Source organism: Leiobunum rupestre, chromosome 8 (assembly GCF_980474605.1).
Source record: "Leiobunum rupestre chromosome 8, qqLeiRupe1.1.hap1, whole genome shotgun sequence".
NCBI classification, from domain to species: Eukaryota; Metazoa; Arthropoda; class Arachnida; order Opiliones; family Sclerosomatidae; genus Leiobunum; species Leiobunum rupestre.
In genome coordinates, this window is record NC_143391.1 from 1,108,945 (window position 1) to 1,136,064 (window position 27,120).

General features: G+C 33.0%; 1 protein-coding gene across 1 annotated transcript; it reads left to right on the forward strand.

Annotated features, from left to right (window-relative positions):
- Positions 1–13,037: 13,037 nt before the first annotated feature.
- On the forward strand, positions 13,038–26,022 carry LOC149931639 (uncharacterized). The gene is made up of 5 exons (XM_090156506.1): positions 13,038–13,080; positions 23,514–23,741; positions 25,503–25,587; positions 25,654–25,725; positions 25,947–26,022. The coding sequence occupies exons 2-5, from the start codon at positions 23,531–23,533 to the stop codon at positions 26,020–26,022; spliced, it is 444 nt and encodes a 147-aa protein (XP_090012632.1). The 5' UTR covers positions 13,038–13,080; positions 23,514–23,530.
- The last annotated feature ends 1,098 nt before the right edge of the window (positions 26,023–27,120 follow it).

Genomic DNA, 27,120 nt, shown 5'->3' on the forward strand with positions numbered 1-27,120 from the left:
GTTTAGGGTAATTAATCACCACGTGTTTAGTAACTATTGGAACTGTGCAGCTGATTCCCTTACTAGTCAAAAAGCATTCAAGTTGGAGAAAAGACCAGACTATATTTATTTTCAATGAACTATATACTACTCATAACAGTGGTAACTTACATTGTTTTCCAAAAAAATTGGAAATTCCCTTTTTTCCCTTTTTTACAAATAAAAATCCCTTTTCTAATTTTTAAAGTTGAAAATTCCCTACAAAGGGAGAAATTCCCTACAAAGGGAGAAATTCCCTACAAGTGGAAGTGCGCGGGTCGGGGGGAACCTTTCCGAGTCCAACTCGGTGCGATCGATTTTTGCCGGGTCCCTTTCTCGGAATGGCACCCAGCAAAAATCGATCACGCCGAGTTGGACTGGGAAAGGTTCCCCCCGACCCGCGCACCCCACCGGGTCCTGTGCCGAGCCGAGTGCCGAGACCCGTTCGATTCTGTTCGTAGTATGATATGGCACTCCAATCCAGTTTTTAGTTATGAAAATTAACTTGAAAACATTTATATGTTAATCACTTCAATGCAATCTGGCCTATTGCGGACGTCCATCAGTCATAAATTGCTGTAGTAAGAAAGAAATTCCTACCGTTCTAGATTTTGTTAGGGTTAAATACGTACCAAAAAACTACCTTAAAAGGAACCACCAATGGACTGCATTGCAAAGGATGATAAAATTAGCGAATATGTTGATTAGTCCATTATGAAAAGGGATAAAAAAGATAAACCCTAAACAAATTTGAAGAAATTTAAAAACTTACTTATAGCTCGTACCGATACGTCTTAGAGCAAACAACAAGACGTTAAACTTGGACCAAATAGATCTTCGAGTAAAAAGCTAAATTAAATTAATTAATTAATTAATTAATAAATTAACCAGAAATTCCAACGGTAGACCGATTTCGTCCTATTTGGGATTCATCAGTACCGTGCGGGAAATCTGGCTTGCGACTATTTAACCGAAAAGAGAAACTAAGCCTAAACATAAAAAATTTCAAATTTGTATAAGGTTAACCTTTTTTTCATAATGGCCTAATCTACATATTCGCTAATTTTATCATCTAAAAAACTACCTGTTGATTCTTTGGGCGCACGATATTCTAAATATTTTGGATGAGCGTGGTTCGCATTACTTTACGCGCTCCGTTCAAAAATAAAAAATTAAACGCATGCTCAATAACCTTGCTTCGGAAAACCGCCAGTGGCGTAGCGAATTGACGTGGGCCCCAGGGTTGAACGCGAAAAAGAGGCCTCCACCGTACGTGTTTTTAAAACGCACCCAGAAAGGTCAACTTAAACAATGTAAACTATTAATAAATGCTAAGCGGTTCAGATTTTAGGTAATTTGGTTAAAATTATGTTACAAATTTACCAATTCATAAAATAATGACGCAAAGCCCATCCAACATCACTTGAATATCCCTTTAATAATTAGAAACGTTGTAGCACGAAAGATACAAAATGTTGTTTTCAAAAACCAAGCAATCGACTTCACCTGACATAGTGAGTTTAGTTCAGACACATTTTACATTTTCATGTACCCTGCTTTACCTTAAACTTTACAAAATTTTTCAAGGTCAAACCTATGAACTTCAAGTAGACCCAGAAACGTAAACAAAATATACCTAATTTAATTAAAGCAGCTGTTCTAGCTACGAACTATAATTTAAATTGATGTGTCTCACTTTTCTTAAAGTTTGAAGAAATCTTATAGAACATAAAAACAATGACTTAAGTCTGAAGCGCAATTAGAAACAATTTTTGAAAACTACTTTTGCATTGTTTGTTATAGCTTTCTACTGTAATAATTTTCAGCTTTGAATGGGTCACTACTCATAAAAATTTAAGGTATAGAATAATTTATAAATTTAGACTTTCAAATATACTTAAATAACATAAATAATATAGCATAAGTTTAAAAATTTAGTAACAGTACAGTACCTGTAAACATTTTTGAATTGAGGGTACGGGGGAATATTAGTGACCCCTAGCTTATGAATTAAAAACTGTTCCTTATGACCACCCCTGTAGCAAATTAGAGTCAGGCTGACGTCGGAAAAGGTACTAAACACTAAAGTCGGACGACCTTTTGATTTAGGGTCGAAATGTCCTAGGGGTAAAAAGGTCGGCCGACCATCGGCCGCCTACAAAACGTCGTCTCTTTACCGCCTTTTAATAGACCAATGAACCGACTCTGAAACGACGTCGGGCCGACTTAAATGGACTGTATAATTACGTCGAAACGAGTTACTTTTTGATATTTTAAGTGACTGAAAATGACCAAATAAAACCGTAATGAACGGGAGTGAAACAATGAGTTTATTTCCGTCAATCGGAAAGCTCTTGAATCTAGAGTACAGAGTTCTATAGTTTCTTGGGGTTTAGTAAAAGTAACGAATGAATCTTCATAAATAATATCTTAGCCTAACATATTTAGCTACACTGTATACGAATGTTGCCTACTTGAGCTGAGAGATTTTTAATAAGGAAACATTCTCAGATTGAATATATAATCTTTTTCCAAAAAATATAATACAGAAAGGGAGTTATTTTTAAAATATTTCAATTTGTTTTATTAAATCGTAAAAGTTTCACAGTTTTGAGCGATTAATTGACAAATAAATGTAGGATATAAGTCGGCCGTTGCTCGGGCTATAAATGTGTCATGTCTTATGCAAGTCAAGACAGCTATTACAATTCAAGGTCGGCGTTTGGACTTTAAATTGTTCCAATGATAAGACTCTTGGAGTCGGCTAGTGGTTCAAAATGCTAGGTCGTTATACCAACTTTAAAAGCGACCGAAAACGTACTCACGAGGAATTCTCAAAAACGTTTAGAACTTTTAGAGTCCGTATTTGGACCAGGACCGAAAGGCGACTTTTCGACCAAAGCCCGACCTTAAATTGACTCTTTGTGCTACAGAGGCAGTGACCCCCTAGCTTATGAATTATTAAACTGGTCTCATATAAAATGTTCTAATTCCTATACTACATGTTTAGAAGTTAGATTATGTTGGTAACATTAATTTTACACGTATTCAAAATAGTTAACTTTATTTTATGAGTATCACAAGAATAGTGCAATGTAGTACTATTATTAATAATAATAATCAGCTAGGCTAATACCCAAGGCACAACCAAGTCATCTAGCGACTTTAATTACCTTAAATAGGTGGCCTAGTTACAATGCGTAGGAGGGTGGGTGCAAGCCCTACACGCCACGCGAGCCAACAGCTCACCGACTACTGCCATACCCTAGAAGACCCTCGTTATTTACATAATCTTTCTCTCTACTCTAAGCCCCGTAGCTCCCGAGTCCCCGGTCCGTTACCGCGTAGCTTACCGTACTCGGGGGAAAGCGAGACTAGATGATTGAGGGTTGGAGGCCAGAGGAGGGTTAGCTTTTTCGACTCGTTCGAGGGATGCGAGCGAGGAACTGTGCATAAAGATTTGACGTGCGGCCGCGGTGGTATTACGCAGTACATAGAAATCCGGTGAATAGGGAAATTAAAATTGATAGAAACCTTGAATTTATTAACTGGTCATCTCCTATTATTTGATATTATTTCGAATTATTAAACTGGTCACTTCATTTTTTTTTTGTTATTTGTTCGAATTAATTAACTGAACACGGTGACCAGTGACCCCCAAAATTTTGAATAAATAAACTGGTCTTTGACCACCTGACCACCGTTATTTACAAGGCTGCAAACGGCACATTCGTAATTTGCAAAACTTGTTTCGCAAGGAACAGATTTGATTGGATTTCTTGATTAATATTCCCAACTCAATGGCTTAACCTACTGCTTTGAAATTCATAGTCTGTTGAAGCTTTTATTTTAGATGAAATTATGGAATAGTTGAAATATTTATTTGCAATGATTCCTAAGCGGGCCACCTCTTCTTGTTCGGGATCGCGATGGGTCTCCAAAAGGTCGGGGGCCCGGGGAAACATGTCTGGCAAACCCTCTGTACGCTACGTCACTGAAAACAGCGTACACCACCAATATTTTTGAAAGTTAATTACATAATCGTTTGTTTTGGAAATAAGGTCTGGATTTCAGTTTATTGATAATTAAATACCTCACTAAAAGGTCAACGCGTTTATTACGCGTAGAGGACCCACCAATCGTCTCCTCAAAAAGGAGAAGCTAAATCGCCCTTTTTATGGTTCCAATCTCGCGTCGTTTCGGTGGCAATTGGATTTAGAAAGGGAGAGAGCGCTAACGCTCGTTTCCGGCTCTTTTAACGTACTTCTTTGTTTTGCTTCTCTGGTTGGAAACAGCCTTGAACTAAAATAACAGCGTTGCCAGTTCCTGAAACTCAAATTATCGTACCAGAGGGTCCAGAGCCCAAAAAATTTGGATTTAAAAAACATTATGGTACGCCTGAAAACTTAATTTTCTGTGAAATACTGACGTTAAACTTGTTGAATAAAGTTTTTTAATAACACTTAAAGTTCGACGGATTGGAAACTTACATTTGAAATTCTAATTTTTTCAGTCAATTTAAAAATTGAAACACATTATCGAAGGCGCAAGCTGAATTATCGAAAAATGCGTACTCTATATAGTGCGCCTTTGAAAATATCGTACGTCCCAAAAATGAGCTCGAAATTATCGACGTGTACGATAATCATCGTACGCCTGGCAACGAAGGTAGTTTGGTACCTTTTCAATTTCCAGCTTAGTTCGTTACACTTTTGCTCGGATTTAATGTTAAAGGTTGACGGTGGGCTGACTTCAGACTTAGTTTCTTCTACAGGGTAGGTGTACTCTCCCCCTTAGGAAAACGCGCAGACATTATCGAGTTTAGACGTCGTTTTGCGGGGGCATGGAATCGCAATGTCTCGGCACAGTCAGGTAATTGCAAGCGCGTTTCAAGATTCATTTCCGATTCGGCATCTCCGCGGCATCCGGTTAGAATATTTAGGACGAAAATCATTTTCCCCACCCTGCGCCGGTTGCAAGTTTCTTTCCTCTTATTCTTTAACTAGCGGAGAAAACAGCCCCGTTGAACCGCATATTAGCTAGTTGTTTTGAGCGCCGTTCCTCTTAAAGCCTAGTTCCCACTTAGCGAAAAAAACAATTTTCGCGCTGAAAATTGACGCTCGCGAATAAAATTAGCGATTTATATCAAATTCGCCGCCAAAGTCGCGTCTCCGCGGTATCTAGCGAATGTTCTATTTTTTGACGTCCACACCTTGGCGATAAAAAGCTTCAGCCAATCAGAAAACGCGTTCCCTTTATCTATTCCGCCGTCCGTCACTTATTAAGCCTTGGTCTTTAGAAAAGCGGCTCAGCCAACTTGACCAAGATACTGAAGTAAAGGTAATTATCTCACGAATAGAATCGTCTATTTATTGAAATTATCAACAGTAACATCCATTTGGTTCGTTTGGAACTGATGTTTTATATTAGGCCTAAAACATTACTAAAAACCCGCACGAGTTGTTTTCAGCGTTTTTAAATTTTCGCGCTAAAGTGAGAACCGCTTCCCCAACGACCGAAATAACGCGTCTTTTTTCATTGCGCGAAAATTTTATTCGTCTCGAAAATTCGCCAAGTGGGAACTAGCCTTAAGTCCTTTTTTTCAGGAGAAGAGCCATCATACCACATTATCCACTAAATTTAAATACTACAAACTATCCACCAAATACTGTTAATAAAGAATACTGTCAACACTTTTAATAATAATAAATAAATAATAAATACTGTCAATAGTGTTAATAATAAATACTGTCAATAAAATTTGTTAAGTAACTTTAATAGCGCGTAGAGTGAAAGTCACGCCACTGAAAAGTTTTTTCTTTAGGAGTTACTGTTACTTAGGGGCAACAAACACAAGGCGAACGCAGCTAACCTTTATACACGCTAACGCAGTGTTTTGTACAAATTTCATTCGACGAACCTTTGCTCTGAACGTTTTACGGAAGGGGGAAGACAATTTCCAAATTTTCCCCTTCTGACGTCAGCAGGCGCTAAAACGTATAATTAATGAAAAATGTACACAAGAAAAGGTTCTAATTGTGTGGGGTGTGAAACCCTGCAGGTTCACCTTACCAGGCATACTTACATTTATTTTTTATTTTTCTGTGTTTAAATTACTTTTGCTGTTACATTTTCCCCCGCACTCTTGAACCTATAGATTTATAATTATTCTTAAGTATTCGTAAAGCCACATATATCAAATGTCGTAGAATACAAAGACCTATTTAATAAAAACTAATCCAAGTGTCAAATATAAATAAAATTAATGTTCAACTAAAAACTTAAATAACTTTTGAACGCCACATACGAAAATTTTTTTGTTAATACATGTAATAGAACTCGATCAACCCCCGCTATAAAATATAAAATTAAGTTAATTAATAGGCCTTTCTATAAAGTAACATTGACCTTCTTGTTTAGATGTATCATGGGCGTCACTCGTGACGTAGAAGTGACGTTTCCCTATGATAGCCAATAGACGCATAAGCTCTATTTATGTCTTATTCAACTTTTTAAAAAGTTCCACGCGCGTCTAGATATTTTAGCGTAAATGGGCTCAAGCGATAACAAGCAATATTCATTTATTATCCACTATCAGCCAATTTTTGCTACATATTCCACCTGGACATTTATGGAGAAAAGGAGTACTGACGTTATGATTCCACCAATAGTTCTTTATCGTTTGAATACGACACCTGTTTAAATAAATTCAAACTATTCCGAGAATTATGGGAAATCGCATTTTACCCAGAGTCCTTTGAAATTTTTCCAGAAATATCGTCTGCTTAGGAATAGTTTTTTTAAAATCGTTCCTGCATTATCTTAGTAATTTAAAGGGTTATTTAATGATAATGAAAAAGTTGAATACTTTAAACAGGTAAGCAATTTATTCCTAAACTATTCTTTATAGTTTTGGTACATAAAATTATACAAAATATTAAATTTTTATAGATAAAGTTGAAATTTGTATCTAAGCCTAGGTGGTAATTACAGGAATAGAAATCTCTTATACATATTTCAAACATGGAAAACCAAAACCAGCAAGTTGAATTTACAGTGTAAACAGTGTCTACAGTGGATAGACTCTGGTGTAAATATAGTTACCGTTGCTATAGCTAAGTAGTTTTTAATATGACAATGTTTTTATTAGTAGATTAGTGGTTAGTTTTTCGTCAAATAACTGTGATATAGCGAAACCTAACATACCAACTAGAAATTGGACAAAACAAAATTTCCTAAAACCTTCAGTGAACAGGAAATAATAAAATATAAAAACAATCATAAGTCAGGTAAATATTTTACGAAAGGATATAAAATGGCCAGATCAAAGAAAGTTAGGATCGATACGCAAGATCAGTTTCCAGTAGACCAACACGCAGCCTACACAGTACCAGGAAGAGCTGGTCAATTTCAGGAATATAGAATTTTTTTCCACTTCTGGTATTCTTTACATCTGCCAATACGCCTGTATCTTGCCTCCTTAATTTTTCACAGCATAACCAGCCATTACAAATTTATAAAATCCCATAAACATTTTTTTGCTTTCGAAAACTGTAACTTCTTCTTACGTTGAATGACTTATTAGTTGCTTTGTAAACCTCAAATTGCATCTCAGGATTTATGAATTGTTTACATTTATTCGTTAATTCATTTAAGGCGTCTTTGTTATTTTTTTCTAGGGTTGAAACCTTCTCTTTAAGCTCCTTATTTTCAAATATCAACTGTTTAATCAGAGCATCCTTTTCATTGATAATTGATGGGTAATGGTCTTTTATTATATACGAATGTTCACAGTGGCTGATGGGAAACTCATTCTTCATGCTCATTTGTGGTACTGGTAACGTACTTTCCTCGTTGTTAATAGCAACATCTGCTCCTAGCGACGATGTTTCATCCGGAGGAAGAACCAGTTAGTTATAACCTAACCGTTCTGTAAATAAAAACACGGTAAAAATGTTATAAATGACAATGGATTTATAAGTTTATTTCCAAGCTTTGAAAGGCTTTAAAACAACATGTTCAAATGATTTCCAAGGAAAGTAACGAGGGAGAAAGTCATTGTAATGTTTGACTCCAGCTGGGTTGAAATGGTATCCGCAGATTTTGCTAGTTGCTGAAGGAATCCAGTTTCAAAATTTGCTTTTGAACTTGTGCATGGTTTTGAAATCATGAGGAGCTGATTGAATCCTACTAATCCATTCCTCTTTCAAAGTCTTGTCCCTTGGAAACAAATGAGAAAGCTAGCTTTACTCTTGTAGCTGTTTTTCCCACAACCGATAACACAACATCTTGTTCCTCCCCTTTTGGGAGTTTCTGAAGAACTGAAAATAATATTCTATCATTAAAAATTGAACATTCAATAAAATAAGAGAAAATATTTATTATTAATTACCTGTTTTGTCTCTCCATCTCGTTTGAAAATCGTATTTTACACCTAAACTGATTAAGCCTTTCCGATAACTTACGTAGCATACGATTTATACAGTCCTAGCTAAGCAGACGGAAATCGCGAAAACGTTGATACCCATAATACCTAGCGAATCCCCAGTAGATGGCGCGTTTCAAACGAAAAAGATCTATTGGATCAAATAAATCAACGCTATTTTTAAACTTAGGCTTAGTTACACCCCTCTACCCCCGAGTATAAGCATTTTTGATATCGGAGAAATTAAGGCTTATTACAGTTTGGTGATGTTAAGACCTAACCATCGTCTCTCGAAAAGCAAAGTAACCGGAAGTAAACGACACATTTGAAGAAATTTCACACCAAACAGACCATGGCATTTCAAGTTAGTAGTATATTCGAGTACATACCCGAAATGTACACCTAGTGCGTGGGTGGCATTTACCAGTAGATAGCACTTGCACTACCAAAAGAAATTCTGCTCATCAAAATAAAAACCAAATTATTAGAAAATTGCTATGGGACGATGGCTTTAGTGTTTTGGTTAGGTCTTAATTACTTTTATGAATTAATTAATATTTAATTAATAGTAAAAACACTAAGGGTAATTTTTTTACGCAGTCTTAATAAAAACAACGGGTTCTTTTAAATTGATCGATCCAAGCGGTTTCTCAAAAACGACGTGACGTAATCGAAGCATTTTTGTGTGTTTTGAGATAATTTATTTTTCCACCGGTAGGTCGCAGACAAAAAGTGTCAATGAGAAAGTTCAAGAGCATATTGAAAAATGTAAGAATATAATTAGTTCCGTCCAAATTAGGTTATTTTTGCCATAGTTTTGACGGCTTAAAATAAGTCAAGTTGTCCGTAGGAGGCAATAGCTTCTTTTGAAAAAAAATAAGCAAATTACAAAAATGGTTGTTGTAATTAAAGCTTCGGAAATAAGACGAAAAACAAGTAAGTCAAGCCCGTAATATTACCTCTCCTCGGAGGGGTTTAAGTTAATTCCCCACGCGTTAAAACGACGCTAAAGTAAAACTGTTATAACGGCGACTCATTTGTTTTTATAAACCACATTAAAAAACGGGCCTAAAATTTAAACATTTTAATAATTTAAAATTTATATATTGATAAATTTTGTATAATTTATTCTCCCTGCCGCTACATTTACGAAATACTTGTCGCATCTTTAACGCTGATTTTACTTAAACACTCGCCCTTAAAACGCTCAGTGATTAAAACTAGCAAACGATTGTAAAAAGGTGTTTATTTCCATTACGAAATTTAAAAAATATCTTGAGAAAGAACTGGAATTTCAGTATAAAAAGAAATATGTATATATATATTTATATCAATTTAGGACCAAACGTAATTATAATTTCCCTAAATAACGCTTGATAAAAAAGCGGATACCACTAATAATATGGTGATTAGCGCCACTGGCGTCAATGAATAGAACAGGCTAAAATAACAAAAAATAATTTACCCCTAACAGACGGTCCAGCACACGATATTCGGATATTACCGGATTGCGCCAGTACCAAAAGATGACATATTATAATAGATGCAAATATTGGTTTATTGGGCTTAGAATGCCATATTAAAAGACAATTATTTAAAGGGTAACGAAAGTGGCAATTACAGATGAAAGCAGACTAATTAAACACCAATAAAAAATTAATAGCAAAAAACCAAACACACCTTACCTTTGACAAAGCTAAGAAAAGGCACTTAACCGAATTTTAAATATTAAACGCCAAACCAACACCACCGCAATAATACAACAGTATCACAAATTTTAAGTCGATAAGAATAAGCATTAATAAATTACGAACTTTCGACCTAGTTATAATCAAACCGGAGGAACTTGAAAATACGACTTATACACTTTGAAGTTTCCATCAATTATGATCCTTTCCAAAAATGTAAATATTTTCAAAACATTAATAGACAAAAATTAAGTGACAAAAAGGTTCCTTCAAAAAAATGAACTATTTCGCGGAATAAGTAAATAATTTTAAAAGAATAAAAGATAAAAAAATATACAACAGCAAAAATAAAACGTCAAATAATAGAAGAAAAATCTTTAACTCCATTCATTAAAAAACACTAAACAAAAGTACCAAAATTGAAATTAAGCAAATTATTATATTAAACAAGATTAAGTCTTCATAATTTCGTTCGTAAAAAAACCACATTTGGCCTTCATAATTTCATTCGTAAAAAAAACCAGATTAGGCCTTCATAATTTCATTCGTAAAAAAAAACAGATAAGGCCTTCATAATTTCATTCGTAAAAAAAAAACAGATTAGGCCTTCATAATTTCATTCGTAAAAAAGCCAGAATAGGCCTTCATAATTTCATTCGTAAAAAAACCAGATTAGGCCTTAATAATTTCATTCGTAAAAAAACCAGATTAGGCCTTCATAATTTCATTCGTAAAAATAAAAACCAGATTAGGCCTTCATAATTTCATTCGTAAAAAAAACAGATTAGGCCTTCATAATTTCATTCGTAAAAAAAACCAGATTAGTTCTTCATAATTTCATTCGTAAAAATAAAAACCAGATTAGACCTTCATAATTTAATTCGTAAAAAAACAGATTAGGCCTTCATAATTTCATTCGTTAAAAAAACCAGATTAGTTCTTCATAATTTCATTCGTAAAAAAAAACAGATTAGGCCTTCATAATTTCATTCGTAAAAAAACCAGATTAGGCCTTCATAATTTCATTCGTAAAAAAACCAGATTAGGCCTTCATAATTTCATTCGTGAAAAAACCAGATTAGGCCTTCATAATTTCATTCGTAAAAAAACCAGATTAGGCCTTCATAATTTCATTCGCAAAAAAAACCAGATTAGGCCTTCATAATTTCATTCGTAAAAAAAACAGATTAGGCCTTCATAATTTCATTCGTAAAAAAACCAGATTAGGCCTTCATAATTTCATTTGCAAAAAAAACCAGATTAGGCCTTCATAATTTCATTCGTAAAAAAACAGATTAGGCCTTCATAATTTCATTCGTAAAAAAACCAGATTAGTCCTTCATAATTTCATTCGTAAAAAACCCAGATTAGGCCTTCATAATTTCATTCTTAAAAATAAAAACCAGATTAGGCCTTCATAATTTCATTCGTAAAAATAAAAACCAGATTAGGCCTTCATAATTTCATTCGTAAAAAAAACCAGATTAGGCCTTCATAATTTCATTCGTAAAAATAAAAACCAGATTAGGCCTTCATAATTTCATTCGTAAAAAAACCAGATTAGGCCTTCCTAATTTCATTCCTAAAAAAAACAGATTAGGCCTTCATTATTTCATTCGTAAAAAAAAAACAGATTAGGCCTTCATAATGTCATTCGTAAAAAAACCAGATTAGGTCTTCATAATTTCATTCGTAAAAAAACCAGATTAGGCCTTCATAATTTCATTCGTAAAAAAACCAGATTAGGCCTTCATAATTTCATACGTAAAAATAAAAACCAGATTCGGCCTTCATAATTTCATTCGTAAAAATAAAAACCAGATTAGGCCTTCATAATTTCATTCGTAAAAAAACCCAGATTAGACCTTCATAATTTCATTCGTAAAAATAAAACCAGATTAGGCCTTCATAATTTCATTCGTAAAAATAAAAACCAGATTAGGCCTTCATAATTTCATTCGGCCGGGAGTAGTGGCTCACTCCTGTAATCCCAGGCGTCCGGGAGGCAGTGTTTGTGGATGGCCGTGTGAGGACGACCACCAATCCCCCAACGGGTGGTCGGAATACTTCCGCCACGGGTGTCCCCACCCCTGTCCCCACGTATCCCCCCGTTGGCGTGGGCGTTAGACATATCTCGCCCTGATTAATCAAATGGACGAGAGGACTGAATTGTCCCACACGTCACAATCGAATAAAAAAAAAAATTTCATTCGTAAAAAACCAGATTAGAATGTGTTATATTTGATACAATTAGAATGTATATAATTAAACTTTATTTTGATTGGATCCTAATTTAATTGATTACTATGCGTTCTATATACCCTGAAAATTTCACAATTTTAAGTCACGTCGTTTGTGAGAATAACGCTTGGATCGATCAGTTTACATATATCGTATCAAATTCAATTAAAGTTGGAGTAAAGCAAATTTGGTTCAAATTAATTAATCAATTAATTTGTCGCGTTAGGGTCCAGGAGCACCAAAACATCATATTTATATAATATTACCCTAATATATTGGGGGTGGCATATTCTCACTCGTCCCGGGCGCAATTTCTGCTAGCTCAGGCACTGCTAAGCCCACCCAAGTGAAACATCCCATTCCGTATCTGTCACTTGAGTTAATTATCCATTTGAATTAAGATTTTATCTCAAAAGACGGTAGCCACGAATAAAATTGATTAAATGAAAACTAATCATGGAGCTGAGCGGACGTAAGTTCCACGGCATCCCGCCAGAGGGCAAGCGTACGGATGGTATAAAAAGAGCGGCGCTCTTCGGCGAAAAAATCATCCGAATAAGAGACGAAGGGAAGGAAACAGATCTAGCGAGTCTCTCTTCTTCGACGAGACCAGCCCACAGAAAGAGCACATTAGAAACGGAAAGGCGAGAGACGGATCTAGCGAACGTGAAATCACGCATTGTTTTCGAAATAAATTCAATCCCAAAGGTGAGTTTTGGATAACACATTATTTTTTTCTTTCATCAAATTAACTGCTCAAACCAGCTCAGCTGTTGACTTTTTTAATTTTTCTATTCAAAGCGCAAACAACTTCCTTAATTATTAGCTCATCCTTAAATGAGTCAATCAAATTAAAATAAAAGATTTACCTTTGCAGGGTTAAAGAAGCTCTTAAGACCTCTAAAGTGGTTAAAAAGTTTTCCAATATTTAAGACTCTTTTATCCATTTTACTTCATAAACAGTAAGAAGTAAAGTTTTTTAAACTCTATTTACGTTCCGTTGTAGGTCTTTATTTATTTCCATTTTTTATATTATTAAATTATATATATATATATATATATATATATATATATATTGATATATATATTCAGTTTGACGTCGTAATTAATATCCCCTAAAGTTAAAATTTGTAATCAAGCTTTTATAATATTCAATATACTAGTCTCGAAATTGGTGCATATAATTGTTTTATATTATTTATGTTATATTTTATTATTAAATGAGCATCTTTACACCATTACCACAACGAGTGGAAAATAATTATTTTAGGGTTAACTTTTCTTTCAATACCCCAAAAGGTATTGTACTTAACATGAAAGAGTTAAATCAAATTGCTGTGCACAGGCAATTATACTTAATTTAATAATTTATCTGCTTAAATAATACCGATAGAGAAATTGTTTATCTTCGTACATTAAAAGGCCAGATAATCGTTTAAAAGATTAGGGCCTTATCGCTACCCACAAACACGTGAGTATGTAGAGCCATTCCAAAAATTAAAATGATTTAAAGAGAAAATTATCAAGTTTTGCATATCAATTATTCAATAGACGGTAAACTATTGTTAAGGCCCGAAAAGAAATAAATTAATTTAGCCCAATCCGGCTAGAAAAAAACCCAATAATTTTGCAATCTATGATACCATTAAAGCCTAAAATAATATAAAACCAATTAAATATAAATAAACTTGCAATTATGTTTGGATTAGAATCTGTTTCATTTTGAGATTCAACTAACTCTTACATATTTAAGCTCATTCCTCAATCTGCAGGTCAACTTAAATTTGTGATGTATTAAGATATCAATTTTCTATAATTTACAATCTACAATAAAGATTACATATTGACCAATTAAATTTAAATGGAAAACCCTAAATATTTTTCAAGAGCTGATAACAGACGAAAGCCAAGTGTTTTTATTGTTCTAGTTTAAAAACCACTCATATTTCCCATCTCTTAGCTAGGTATACATTTCAAATAAATAAAAATTACAGTTGAAATCCTGTTAAAAGGTCATATGTAATATTCTTGAATTATTATTACCTAATAAGATGTTGACAGGGCTATTTTTGACCATAGAAGCCAATATACTTAGCAACAACTTCAAAAAAAATTCTAGAAAAGTAATTCTACCTTCCCTTGCGATAACATTAAAATATTGTAAAATCACCCCCAAAAGTTAATAATATTATCCTATTTCTAACCAAATTTAAATGAAATACCCTATATATTTTTCCAGAGCTGTGGTTTTAGTTTAAAAAAAATAATTTTTTCAATCTCTTAGTCTAGGTATACATTTCAATTATAAATGTTTAATTTCCGATCCATGGTAAATTTTAAACTTATAAAATAAAAATATCAAAGGAACTGATACTTCATGGTTAAAAATATTTATTTATTTTCTTCTTACATATTTCTGGATTAGTAAAGATTCATAAAAAAGAAAATCCACTTAGGGTTATAGTTTCATCAATGAATAGTCCTACATACATGTGCGCAAAACGTTTAGTAAACATAATATCCCCGTTGATAGGGGAAAATAAACTATCCTTAAAAAATACATATGAATTTCTGACTGATATAAAAAAACCAACACTAAATGAGAATGATGAATTGTGTAGTCTCGATTTATATGGTAAATTTATACGGAAGTATACCGATATCTTAAGCCATAAATATATTAAAATCAAAATTAAAAGCAGATACAAATCTAGGAAGTAGGACTACTTTAAGTATAGCAACTATTTTAAGTCTAGCGGAAGTGTGTTTAAATGACATATTTTGTGATTGAAGGATAATTTTATACTCAAAATAAAGGGCTGGCAATGGGGAACCCTTTATCAGCCCCGATAGCAAATCTAGTGATGGAACATATAGAAGATAGTATAAATTATGGAGACGTTTTATGGACGACGTATTTTTAATTAAAAACAAACAGCTAGAGGAAAATGAATTATTAAAAATAGTAAATAAAATTCATAAAAATATACAATTTACATTTGAAAATGAAAATAAGAAAAGTTTACCATTTTTAGACCTCCGGTTGAAACATGATAATAAAACTATAAATTGTACTTTATATCAAAAAGATACTCACTCTAAAATTTTTTGGAATTTTAAATCATCACATCAAAAAAATATAAAAGTAGGAATAGTAAAGTCTTTTAAAAATAAGATGATCCGCGAGGAGATAAAGATATATTTGAAAAACAATTTATAAATAGCGGTTACCCAAAACAATAAGTTGCGCAGATATTTAATGAAAACCTAGTTAAAAATAGTATAAACAAAGAAAAACCTAAAAATATTTTAACTTTACCTTACTTAAATGGAATTTCAGAAAAATCTGCTAGGCAACTAAAAAAACATAATATCACTATTATAAATAAAACGTCAAATACTTTAAAATCTAAATTAATTAAAAATAAACCTAAAGTAGTTGATCAAAATCAAACAGGAGTGGTATATGAAATTAAATGCAAATGCAATTAAAAATATATAGGACAAACAAAGAGACAGCTAAAAAACAGACAAAACGAACACAAAAAATGTGTAGAGAAAAAAAATTGAAAGCGATGGGCTTGCTATGCACATAAAAAAAGAGAATAGACATGAAATAGACTGGGGATCTACAAAAATTGTATGCCAAGAAGAAAAATGGTTTAAACGATGTTTTAAAGAGGTGGTGTTTATTAACGATAGGGGTGAATTAAATTTAGATAAAGGGAATATACATTTAAAAGGGTGGGGGGAATTAAAATTAAAAAACTGAAAAATAAACCAGATTATGGGGTAATGCTGTTTAATGTAAAACGATTGTAGAATTATGTTTTTTAGACATTTTTAATTTTTAATGGTTTAATTGTATAATTTTTTATGTTTAAATTTGTATAATGTTCATTAGTAACGAGTTAACGGCTGACGAAGGACCTCGGCCCGAAAGCTCCAAGAAAATAAATAAATATTTTTAACCATGAAGTATCAGTACCTTTAATATTTTTATTTTATAAGTTTATATATTTCAAATAAATAAAAATATTAAAATTACATGTACAGTGAAAATCCTGATAAAAGGACATATATAATTATCTTGAATTATTACTATCTTATACGATGTAGACATGGCTATTTTTGTCCATAAAAGCCAATACACTTAGAACAGGTTATTCTACCTTCCCTTGACCAATTTTAAATGAAATGCCCTATATGTTCCTCAAGAGCTGGTAACAGAATTAAACCAAGTGTTATTATGGTTTTATTTTCAAAAAAAGATTTTTTATCAGTGCATAATAAAGGCGATATAATTCAAATCCCCGAAAAATTAAAATTTCACTGTTTAAATCCAATAGTGTCCTTTATTTTAAATATTCCATTACATTTAAATTTCTAAATAGCTTATTACGCTAAACAGAATAGGAAAATAGCATCTTGAAATACAATGAAAAATGCCATGAGCATGAGCATTATTTTCAGACCAAGGAATAAACAAATGTAATTAATTAATATAAGCCTTGCAAAAAATAGTTAAAACTTTTATTTGGTTTAAATAGCTCAGTCTATTTCTGATAAAAATAGCCAATGACCCATTAAAAAAGGCTAGATATAAGCGATGTCTCATAGTGTTTAATCAGTTAGTTTATAATAAAGGTTTTTGTTTCTAGTATTAAAACCATATTAGGAAACTTTTGGTTTTGTAAACATTTAAAAAACGGTTTTTACTCGAAAACATGCATGTGTTAAAACGTAAGAAAAACAATATTTAAACTTTTATTTGTTAATATTATTTATGTCATTATTAGATTTTATAATACCAAGAACGTATAGATTTTATGATCTTCATAATACTAACGAATAGAAGATATGAACTATAGAAATTACCAAATTGTTTATGAAGCTTAATATTTTATTTTGAATCAATCACATTAAGTTTAATTTCACATAAGTATTTGCCATAACTTATATAGAATAGTACATGAAATTGAAATACTTGAGCCTAAGTGGCGCAGCGACATTGAATAAAATGTTGATGCCCAAGAAAAACAAAGTTATCATTTACGAGTATCTGTTTTAATTTAAGAATAAGGATGTTTAACAGTTTTCAGATGAAAATTCGTAAATTATAAAAGAAAATAAAGAAAATAAACTTAATTTTAATGAAAACTTCCGAAAATATGAAAAATGTTTTGAAAAAGAGTCGTATTTTTCTATATATAACTAATATACTATTTGTAATTTGAAACGCTATTTTAACGTCTATAACTCTTATGAAATATAACGTTGAAAAGAGTTGATAGTATGCCCCTAATATCAACGTTGATATTAAGTTAAAAAATAACGTTAACACGTTATATAAACCAAATAACCAAAACACAACGAAATTGAAACGTTGGCATTGCTACCTGGGTTACCCCTTTTAAGGGGGAAGTCGGAGGTAAGTTCTGAAAAACATTGATTTTTCTTGAACTAGTTACAGAATAACTAATACTGATTGCGGCGCTTTGAAGTAAAAGGTTGGAAGTAGTTAATGAGTGCATTTCGTAAAGCTAATACTAAAATTTAATTAAATACAAATGAATAAACGTAACTTTCTATTTGTCATAATAATTCAAATACGGCTTGACAGATAACTATATGGTTTAACCTTTGAAAAGTAGTGAAACCAACAGGGTATTTAATGAATCTTTATCAAATTTGAGATAAAAATTGTACTATTAAAAATTAATGTTTTACTGAAACCCCACCGCTTTTTCGTGGTTTAAATCGAAAGATCAGAGATGCCGCTACTGTGAGATATTTGGAATGTATAGCCCTTTAAAAGACAGTGTGTCTATCACTTAAGCGACAAAAGAAAATGCCATTTCCACGAATTACGACAATTGGAGGAGTAGGCGCTATGTTTCGCTAGTCACAACAGGGAGTGGGAGAAAGAAACAAATCTACCTTATTTGAATCGGAGGCGATTACGGGAAATCTTAGGGAAAAAAACAATTCATGGTTTTATTGGAACGTAAATTGTAACAAGTTGGCAAGCCAAAATATACCTCTCCTCGGAAGCATTGTCCCTAGTGGTTATTTACTAAAAACGTAATCCCGGTTCAATCCCGCCCGGTATAAAATTTTAATTGTAAAATAATTGAGACGAAACAACCGAGTTTAATTTATTCAGAATAATATAAATTAAGTAGTTACAACAGCGAGTTAGACGTACTAAAACAATGCACAATTGAATTTAAACCTATTTACAGAACAAGATTATCAGTTAAATATAATACGAAGCAAATTTTAATGAAAGAAATATATACAACGGGTATTTGTATTTTTTTCGCTTACGACATACTTGCCGCATCTTTAACGCGTATTTTAATTCAACACTCGCCCTTGATGAATATACCGTCAATAGCTATATTCGACATCTGGTAGTGGACGACTCGTAAACTTCCTGTTGACGACATTGTGACACATACCGCGTGAAAAAGACCAAAACCGTCCAATTTTCAATATCATATAATGACTCGCACACCCAGGAAATCAATTATGTCCAAATATCCACACCAATAAAAAATGAATTAACAAGAAACGAAAAACTTACCATTCACAAAGCACAGAAAGCCCCTTGACTAAATAATAAATGACCGTAGACGGAATAGTTAGGGCTCTTTATAAATAAAACAAACTAACCCGATTGATAAACTGCATTAAACATCTTAATCAGTCGAGAAAACGTTTAAAATAAATTACGAAGTAATGACGGGCAAGCCAGTTAAAAACCCAGGACTATATTTTGATGAAGATCTCACATGGAATAAACATGTTCAATATACAGTAAACAAAATAAACTCAAGAATATGGCTGCTTAGACCTCTTAACTGAATCAAAACAAATTGCAAACATAGACTCTTTTCAAAAACTTAATATTCAAAATCTACTTATATTTATGTTCAAGATTAAAAATAATTTATTCCCTATGTATATTCAACAGTGGTTCCCGGATCATTCCAGTGATATTATAACTAGAGGTGTAGAATTAAACTTCTTTGCTGGAAATAGCTATATAAAATATACTAATAAAAGTACTAGAGATAGGGGTATTAAGGCATGGATTGACTTAAATACTACTCTAAAATCTTATGGAACTGTTAATGACTTTAAAAGTAATTTAAGAATATTATTAAAGAAAATGACGTGACTGTTAAAATATGAACCTAAGCTCATATTAACTTAACTTAATAATTCGGACCTTAATTTAATTTAAATAACTTTATTTTATTTTCTGCTTTGTACAATTTTAAACAAATGGACACTTTTGTAAATAAGATCACTCTTAAAAGATGTTCCGAATAAAGCCTTTTATTATTATTATTATGTAAACAACTCGATATTTTCTTCATAAATGAACTATTACCCTTGAAAACTAATACGCTAGATAAAAAAAGACTGAAAAAAACGAAAAAATTACAAAAAACTAACGGGTTATACCCTTTAACCTTTTTATCTGCTGACTGCCTTCTCATAATGGTTCCTTTACATTAACTTTTCCTAAGGAAGGCAATGGCTCGGCGGTGAACTAGCTGTATTGTAACAATGCGACCCGAGTTCAATTCGTGATCACGATGAAATTTTACATTAATATAATTTATAAATATTTCATTAAATATAAGATTAGTATAATTTATAAATATTCAATTAAATATAAGATTAATATAATTTATAAATATTTAAAATGATGTAGAATAAATTATAGTACCTAACGTTATAACTTTGTAAAGGACATTCGCCAAAGCTGCTTTTTAGAAAAACACCGCAATTTAACAAGCGTTGGTGGCTGAGTGGTTAGAGTACATCTCTTGCACAAAGCAGACCCGGATTCGATTCGTGATCACGATCAAGTTTTACATTAAAATTCTAAAATGTTTAATTAAATATAAGGTTAATATAATTTATAAATATTTAATTAAATATAAGATTAATATAATTGATAAATATTTAATTAAATATAAGATTAATATAATTTATAAATATTTAATTAAATATAAGATTAATATAATTTATAAATATTTAATTAAATATAAGATTAATATAATTTATAAATATTTCTCTAAATATAAGATTAATATAATTTGTAAATATTTCATTAAATATAAGATTAATAAATTTTATAAATATTTCATTAAATATAAGATTAATATAATTTGTAAATATTTCATTAAATATAAGATTAATATAATTTGTAAATATTTAATTATTTATAAGATTAATATAATTTATAAATATTTAAAATGATGTAGAATAAATTATAGTACCTCACGTTATAACTTTGTAAACGACATTCGCCAAAGCTGTTTTTTAGAAAAACACCGCAGCTAATCAAGCGTTGGTGGCTTAGTGGTTAGAGTACATCTCTTACACGAGGCAGACCCAGGTTCGATACCCGGCCGGCGCCGATAAATCGCAAGTTGATACGAAGACGAATACCGTGTACAATTGGTGGAATCCCTGCCATTGGACGTTGAGAGGTTGCATAACACTTAGCACTCGGTCCGCCCCAAAGTCATTAAGAAGTAGTTGGAGAGAAAACGCCCGTACAAACACAACAGACTCAACATCCACAACCATCATAACTCAACATCCACAACCATCATAACACAACAGACTCAACATCCACAACCATCATAACACAACAGATGCAACAAACTCAACACCCACAACCGTCATTACGTAAACTCAACATTCACACCCTACACATAAGCATTACAATAACGAAATATCCAATCAAACTGAGTTAAAACCGTCGTGACGGTGAACGTTAACGAAAAAAAAACCATCCAAACCAAACCTAATCGCAAATTAAACGCTCACCGTCATACGGTGTTTTGCTAACCCTTCGAGAAATTGCGAACGCAGCAATTTCGAGAAACTGCGTACGCAATGATTAACCTTTGCACGGATAATGCGAACGCGTTCGCAGGACAGACACACAGACAGAGAGGTAAAAACCATAATTGTTAGCAAGGTAAAACAGTACGAAGAAGTAAACAGAATTAGTGTTGTAAGTCGGAAAATTTTCACGGCTCGAAACCTCACTACGTTTTTAAATAGCGTTTAAAAATAAAATTCATCTTTTAACCAGAGAGTATCCGTCATGTGTATATAGTTTATTTTGACGTGATGCGTGTCTAAAAACGTGGTTTATTAGCGAAAAATGTCGGTTCTGGTTTAAAGGTTTTTAAAAAAAATTAATTTAAATCGATTTTAAATTTTAAATTGATTGTACAAATTTTACTGATTTTAATCGATTTTATGACTCTGTTCTTGGTAATTTTTGAACAGTGATAATGATAAAAACACGTTATCTTTGTTAAATTTAATTGCTTATTATTTACTTTACTCGTAATTGGCATTGCTACGGAAACTAATTTGGTACGTTTTCTTATGTAATGCAATTTAGTTCAAAAACTGATTCGCTTCACTGTAAAAAATCCTGAACGCTGCTTTCGGCAAAATTCCGCTGTGAAATAAGGGTTAATCAAAGCCTTATTTGGAGGGTGTGCAAGCTTTTAATAATGCTCTAACAGTAATATTTTTACAGAAACAAGGCTGTATTATTTTCAAGGCCCATAATGAGGCCGTATAATGTGTTAGGTCTGAAATGAGGCGAGATGAAATAATTCTGTAAGATTTTCCGACTACGCGTCTCACGTGATTTTATACTTCATCAAGAACGTTGTTATTTATATTTAGGGAGAATGACTTTATGGATTGCATACCATTGGACCGAATGTACCATTGAACCTAATTCCAATCGTGGTTTTCATTCAATATAATGTTAGGGATACATTTTTATATAAATATATAAAAGATACAATACAAACAGCTACTATACATTCGGTCTAATGGGGCTTTGGTCGTATGGGAAAACTCATACAAGCGAATTACCATTCGGCCGAATCATATGGTTTTGACGGATTTTAACCTAACCTAACCTAACTTAACATTACCTAAGCTCAACCAAAACTATATCCTGTACTATAGCCTATACTGTACACTATACTATGTCTTTAGTGTCGGTTTGACGGGTTTACCCGTTCTTCGCCTATGATTTGACTTATTAAACGTACAATGTATTCTAAGTATTGGGGCCTGACGGCGCCGCGCACTCATTTCGCTCGATCCACCCCAAAACCATTCTTGCTATCACGATTAGCCGTCTATAACGCGACCTAGAGGAGAGTACCTAGTACGTAGCTACGAGGGGCATTCAAAAATAAGTGTTGCCCCCTCAAATGAAATTTGTGACATACCCCTACCTGCCCCCTCAATTTAATCCATTCCCCTCAAAGAATATTCTCTGCCCCTTCATCTTTATTAGTTTTTTAAACTTCTATTCGTTGAAATTTTCCTTTTGGCCTACTTGTCTTTGTCTAGGGTTTAGATCGTTATTTATAGGAAACTATTTCTTAATAAAATACAAGTTGTAGAATGGTCTGTTTCAGAAAGCAAGGTTTTTTGTTGAACACCAAAAACATTTCATGGCGCCACATATGTTAATTTTCGAAATTAGGTAACGAAAAAAATGTGCCCCCTCAAAAAAAGCTATTGCCCCTTAACAAAATTTATCTGACTACGGGCCTGGTACCTAGCCAAACGCACCTTTTATTGTCCAATCATATATTAATCCAACCTAACCTAACCTAACCTACCAAATAAGATATTACTTAATACGGTTGAATGAGACCCCGCCGACTTTCGAGCTATTTTTATAAATATATTGTCTATATATTGATTCGGTCAAATGGGAATTCGGTTGTATGGGATATAACCGACTTTATGTTGAGAAGGTTTTTATCTCGGCTGCCAATATCTCCCCGCCCCTCCGTTAGTTTCTTTCCCCCTTAACAACCCAATCAACCTGGTGTCTCATTGACTTCAAAACGATTTGCTTCCTATACGATTGAAGCGCACGCCGGTGACGGATTTCCTCCTCCTTTCGCGCAAGTGGATCCATCACGGGGATCATTTCAACATAGTCATTCTGACCTAAGTGGAGAAATATAAATTCTGCTTAAATTTATTAATATTATTATTATTAATATTTCCAACCTATTATTACTTGCATTCTATATTATTTACGAAACATAATTCAGAGATCAAAGTGGATGACATGAAGCACCTTCTTATCTTCATCCAAATGATGGTAGTCTTTGACCAACATGATCAAAGCATCAACGGGACTTTGCCCAACTCTTCTAACATTGCAACAGCCAGGATCATTCGCGTCCTGATGCCTTGTCATAAGGGTTACCCCATTCATCCTTGCATCGGCCGGAAAGAAAACTCCAACCGCAAGACGGACTCCGACAAATGGTCAAGTGGTTAGTATCAATACAATCTGCTTTAACCTTTAAGTAGAATAATGAAAGGAAGGAATCGATGTATTTTATTGGGCTAGCGTCTTAAAGCAGGTTAAGTCAGTCCTCAACAACGTGTAGGAGAGACTTGTAGGGCTGTAGACACAATTTTATTCCGCACAATCTGCTCTTATACGAGTTTCTCCAACGGGGGGGGGGGGTGTAACCAAACTATTCACTATTGACTTTTCTAACTTACACGTGAAAACGAATGATGATTATTTTCTCTGTGAATTTTCCCTGAACGCTATAGCTTAGAATAACTGCGCCAATTAAATTACAGTACAGTAAAATTAATGAAAAGAAAATTTGAAAGGGATTTTTCGTCGTAGTTTTAATTTTAGCTGCGTTCTTCTTGTACGTTTCTACGCAATGAAATACTAATGAAGCCAATCTTTTTAATAAAAATGAATAGTTCCAAAACAATAACTGTACCCTCGTTATGGCGATGGGTAGAACCGTGATTTTATTTCATGCACGAATATTCAAGTGGAATCTGATCCGAAGATATACAATAAAGGAATTTAAAACCGTTCAGATATCGGATTCGGGCTCTCACGTCATAATCTGAGCCGATCACATTTCCTTTTTAGTTTGAAAATCAGTTCAAAATCTATCCGTGATAAATGAATTTTTTATTTACCAGATCGGCTATCCTAGTATCTTTTGCACTGTCGGATGATATCTAGAATATGCTTGTAAAAGTATTCAATCAATTGAACTTGACCTAAACATTTTTCGGCAAATAATCGACAACTATTTTTTTGAATAAAACCTTGTTTTATTTTATATCTTTATCTGCCGTAGTTCCAAAAAAAACCTTTTATAAAAAAGCAGTTATCTATTAAGATATATTTTTACTTAACAGGTAGCAGCTAAGAATGTCTATTAGTTATCGACACTTATCGTTCACGGATAATTTAAAGTTACCGGATCAGAACAAACCTTATTTCTTATCAACTATCGAAATGAAATCTAATTGATTTTTTAAAAGCAGATATCGAAAAAAGATGCAGGGTAACCTTCAAAAGATAAAATTGTTAAGCCTATTGCGAAGGAGAAATCGTATCAATTAAAAACTTTTAACTCTGTGATTAGCTGTTGAGGGATTTTTAAAAGCCGGAATCTAATTGTATCGATTTGATATTTAAAAGAGCGGCAATCATAAACCATTTTTTCAATTGTTCTTTTCATAAAATAAAATAATGAAGAAATTAAAGTATAAATGGTTTTCTCCGCGTCACGGGTTTAAGCTTTTTATTCGCACGTATTCCAAAATCTTTATCGACTCGAGCGCGTACTGTCTATTTTAATGACGTAGAAAAAAACTTTACACGTGACCTCCCGTATTTTATAGAAACACCTACTGAATTCCAATTTTAATTATATAAAACTTCTAGGGAAACGGGCGCTGAAGATTTTAGGCGCTCTAAAGTTGATTTCATCTGAATTTTGGTTTGATCGAAACACGACGCAAAAAGGTTTCTTGTCACACACGTAGTCTTTCGTGGCTTTATGGTAACATACTGTCGTGTAGTAATAACTGTAACGAGCGTATGCAATACGAAATTTCTATTGTGAAACGTAACGATGTTAAGTTTTACAACATTTAAAGGTTTTTGAATTACACCCAGTCCTAGCTTAGCAGTCTCTAACCCCGCCAAGCCCCTGATAGAATAACAATAAATCTAGCGTATCCTGCTAATTATCTTATTCGCTCCAAAGACGGTGTTAAAAAGAACATTTCTGGAAACAACTTCGAGAGTTTGACAACGAAGAATTTATCCCTTCCACACTCAGTCGTCACTCTGTAAGTATTAACTTCTCCACTTACAAAAAATTAATTTTGGTTTAATATATAAATATATCATGACAGCATATTAACGAAGTCAAATGCGCCATCCTTGGGATGGAACACCTTCCAAAACATGCCGAGTTTCGTCAGTTTGTAAGTAGTTTCTTAGTTTCATTTTCTAAACGTACCTACGTTAAAATACTAAAAACCACCTTCTTACCGAACTAAGCCTTACCTTACCCGAACTATCCAAACCTTAATCAAACAAAATTTCGATCAAATATTTAAATCGGAAACCACGAACTCTTCCGGTTCAGTTTCCAAACCTAACAAACTGCACGCGTAATGTATCAAATAATGTTTCGTTTAAAAAGGTACTTAACGCCGAACCGGCTGATGATTTTCGAGAAGGGAAAGTTTCTTTCTTTGGAGAAATTAAATCTGCTGTGAGTTTCTATTTTGCTTTACTTTAGATGGACTTTTTACTGTACATAGAACAACATAGCATCGACTGTTGGATTATCGTCCACTAAGCAAATCCTGTTTTTAACAGTGTATGAGCTCCCCCCTCAACGAAATGAGTTCCTTTTTGGCGAAATATAGTTTACATAGCTTAAAAACCTTCAAAGAAACAATTTACCAGGTGCTAGGAAAAGTAGTATGGAGTTAGCCTGCCTTTAGAGGGCTCTTTTAGAAAATCAATTAAAAGATCTTGACCTTGGAAATGGCTATTTTTTATTTCAACTGAAAATTTTAGTAACTTTGATCTTTCTGTTACAAAATTAAAAATGTATTTTTTTCCTTTTTTCGTTGAACTTTTATGTTCTACTAGCATGAAAGTTTCGCTTCTTCACACATATCCGCTAAATTAACTTTGCCCTTATTGGTTTTGTAAATACTTCATAGACATGTTCTACTCAAATGACTTGTCAAACGCACCCCTTTATTTTTGACATAATCTTCCATAACACCTGTTTACGTTATTTTAGGGGACTTTTAAACTCGAAATTAATGTTACCTGAACACTAAAGCGGTCGGCAATTTTTAAGTGCGAAAACATAATTTTTTTACAAGCCCTTTCTGGCTCTTAGTTTGAAATAGTGGCAGACTATAAATTTCCCTTAACCCTAATCTAATAATATTTCAAATAAATCACTAAATTTAGCAAACTAATCTCCGACTTTGGTAGTGGTCGAAGGTAACAGTGACCTCGAGTATTGTTTCACCTATACAGGGTGTTTCAAAAGGTTATGCAAAAATTTGAAGGAGTTGTACGGGGTGAGTTGAGAAGTATGCCTTTTTTTCATTTAAAAGAACGCCGAAAAGCTTCAAAGTGTGGCCTACTAGCCCCTGGAAGTAGGCTGCAACAAGCGCAAAACGAAGCAGCTGGATAATGCGAACATTAAGGTTTGGGTTCGTGTGATAGGGAAAAAAGACTTTGTAAACAAATCGAGGTAACCAGCGTAAAAATGTAAACTTAAACAGTATTTAAAGTCCCTGCTGCTTGTTGTTTGGGTTGTTGTGGCCTAATTATAGGGGCTAGTAGGC

Excerpts from the sequence above, each read along its gene's own strand:
- LOC149931639 (XM_090156506.1), top strand. The coding sequence starts at position 23,531 with ATGAAGCACCTTCTTATCTTCATCCAAATGATGGTAGTCTTTGACCAA. Across the intron at positions 25,588-25,653 it reads CCACACTCAGTCGTCACTCT|CATATTAACGAAGTCAAATG; the intron begins GTAAGTATTAAC and ends ATATCATGACAG. Across the intron at positions 25,726-25,946 it reads ATGCCGAGTTTCGTCAGTTT|GTACTTAACGCCGAACCGGC; the intron begins GTAAGTAGTTTC and ends TCGTTTAAAAAG.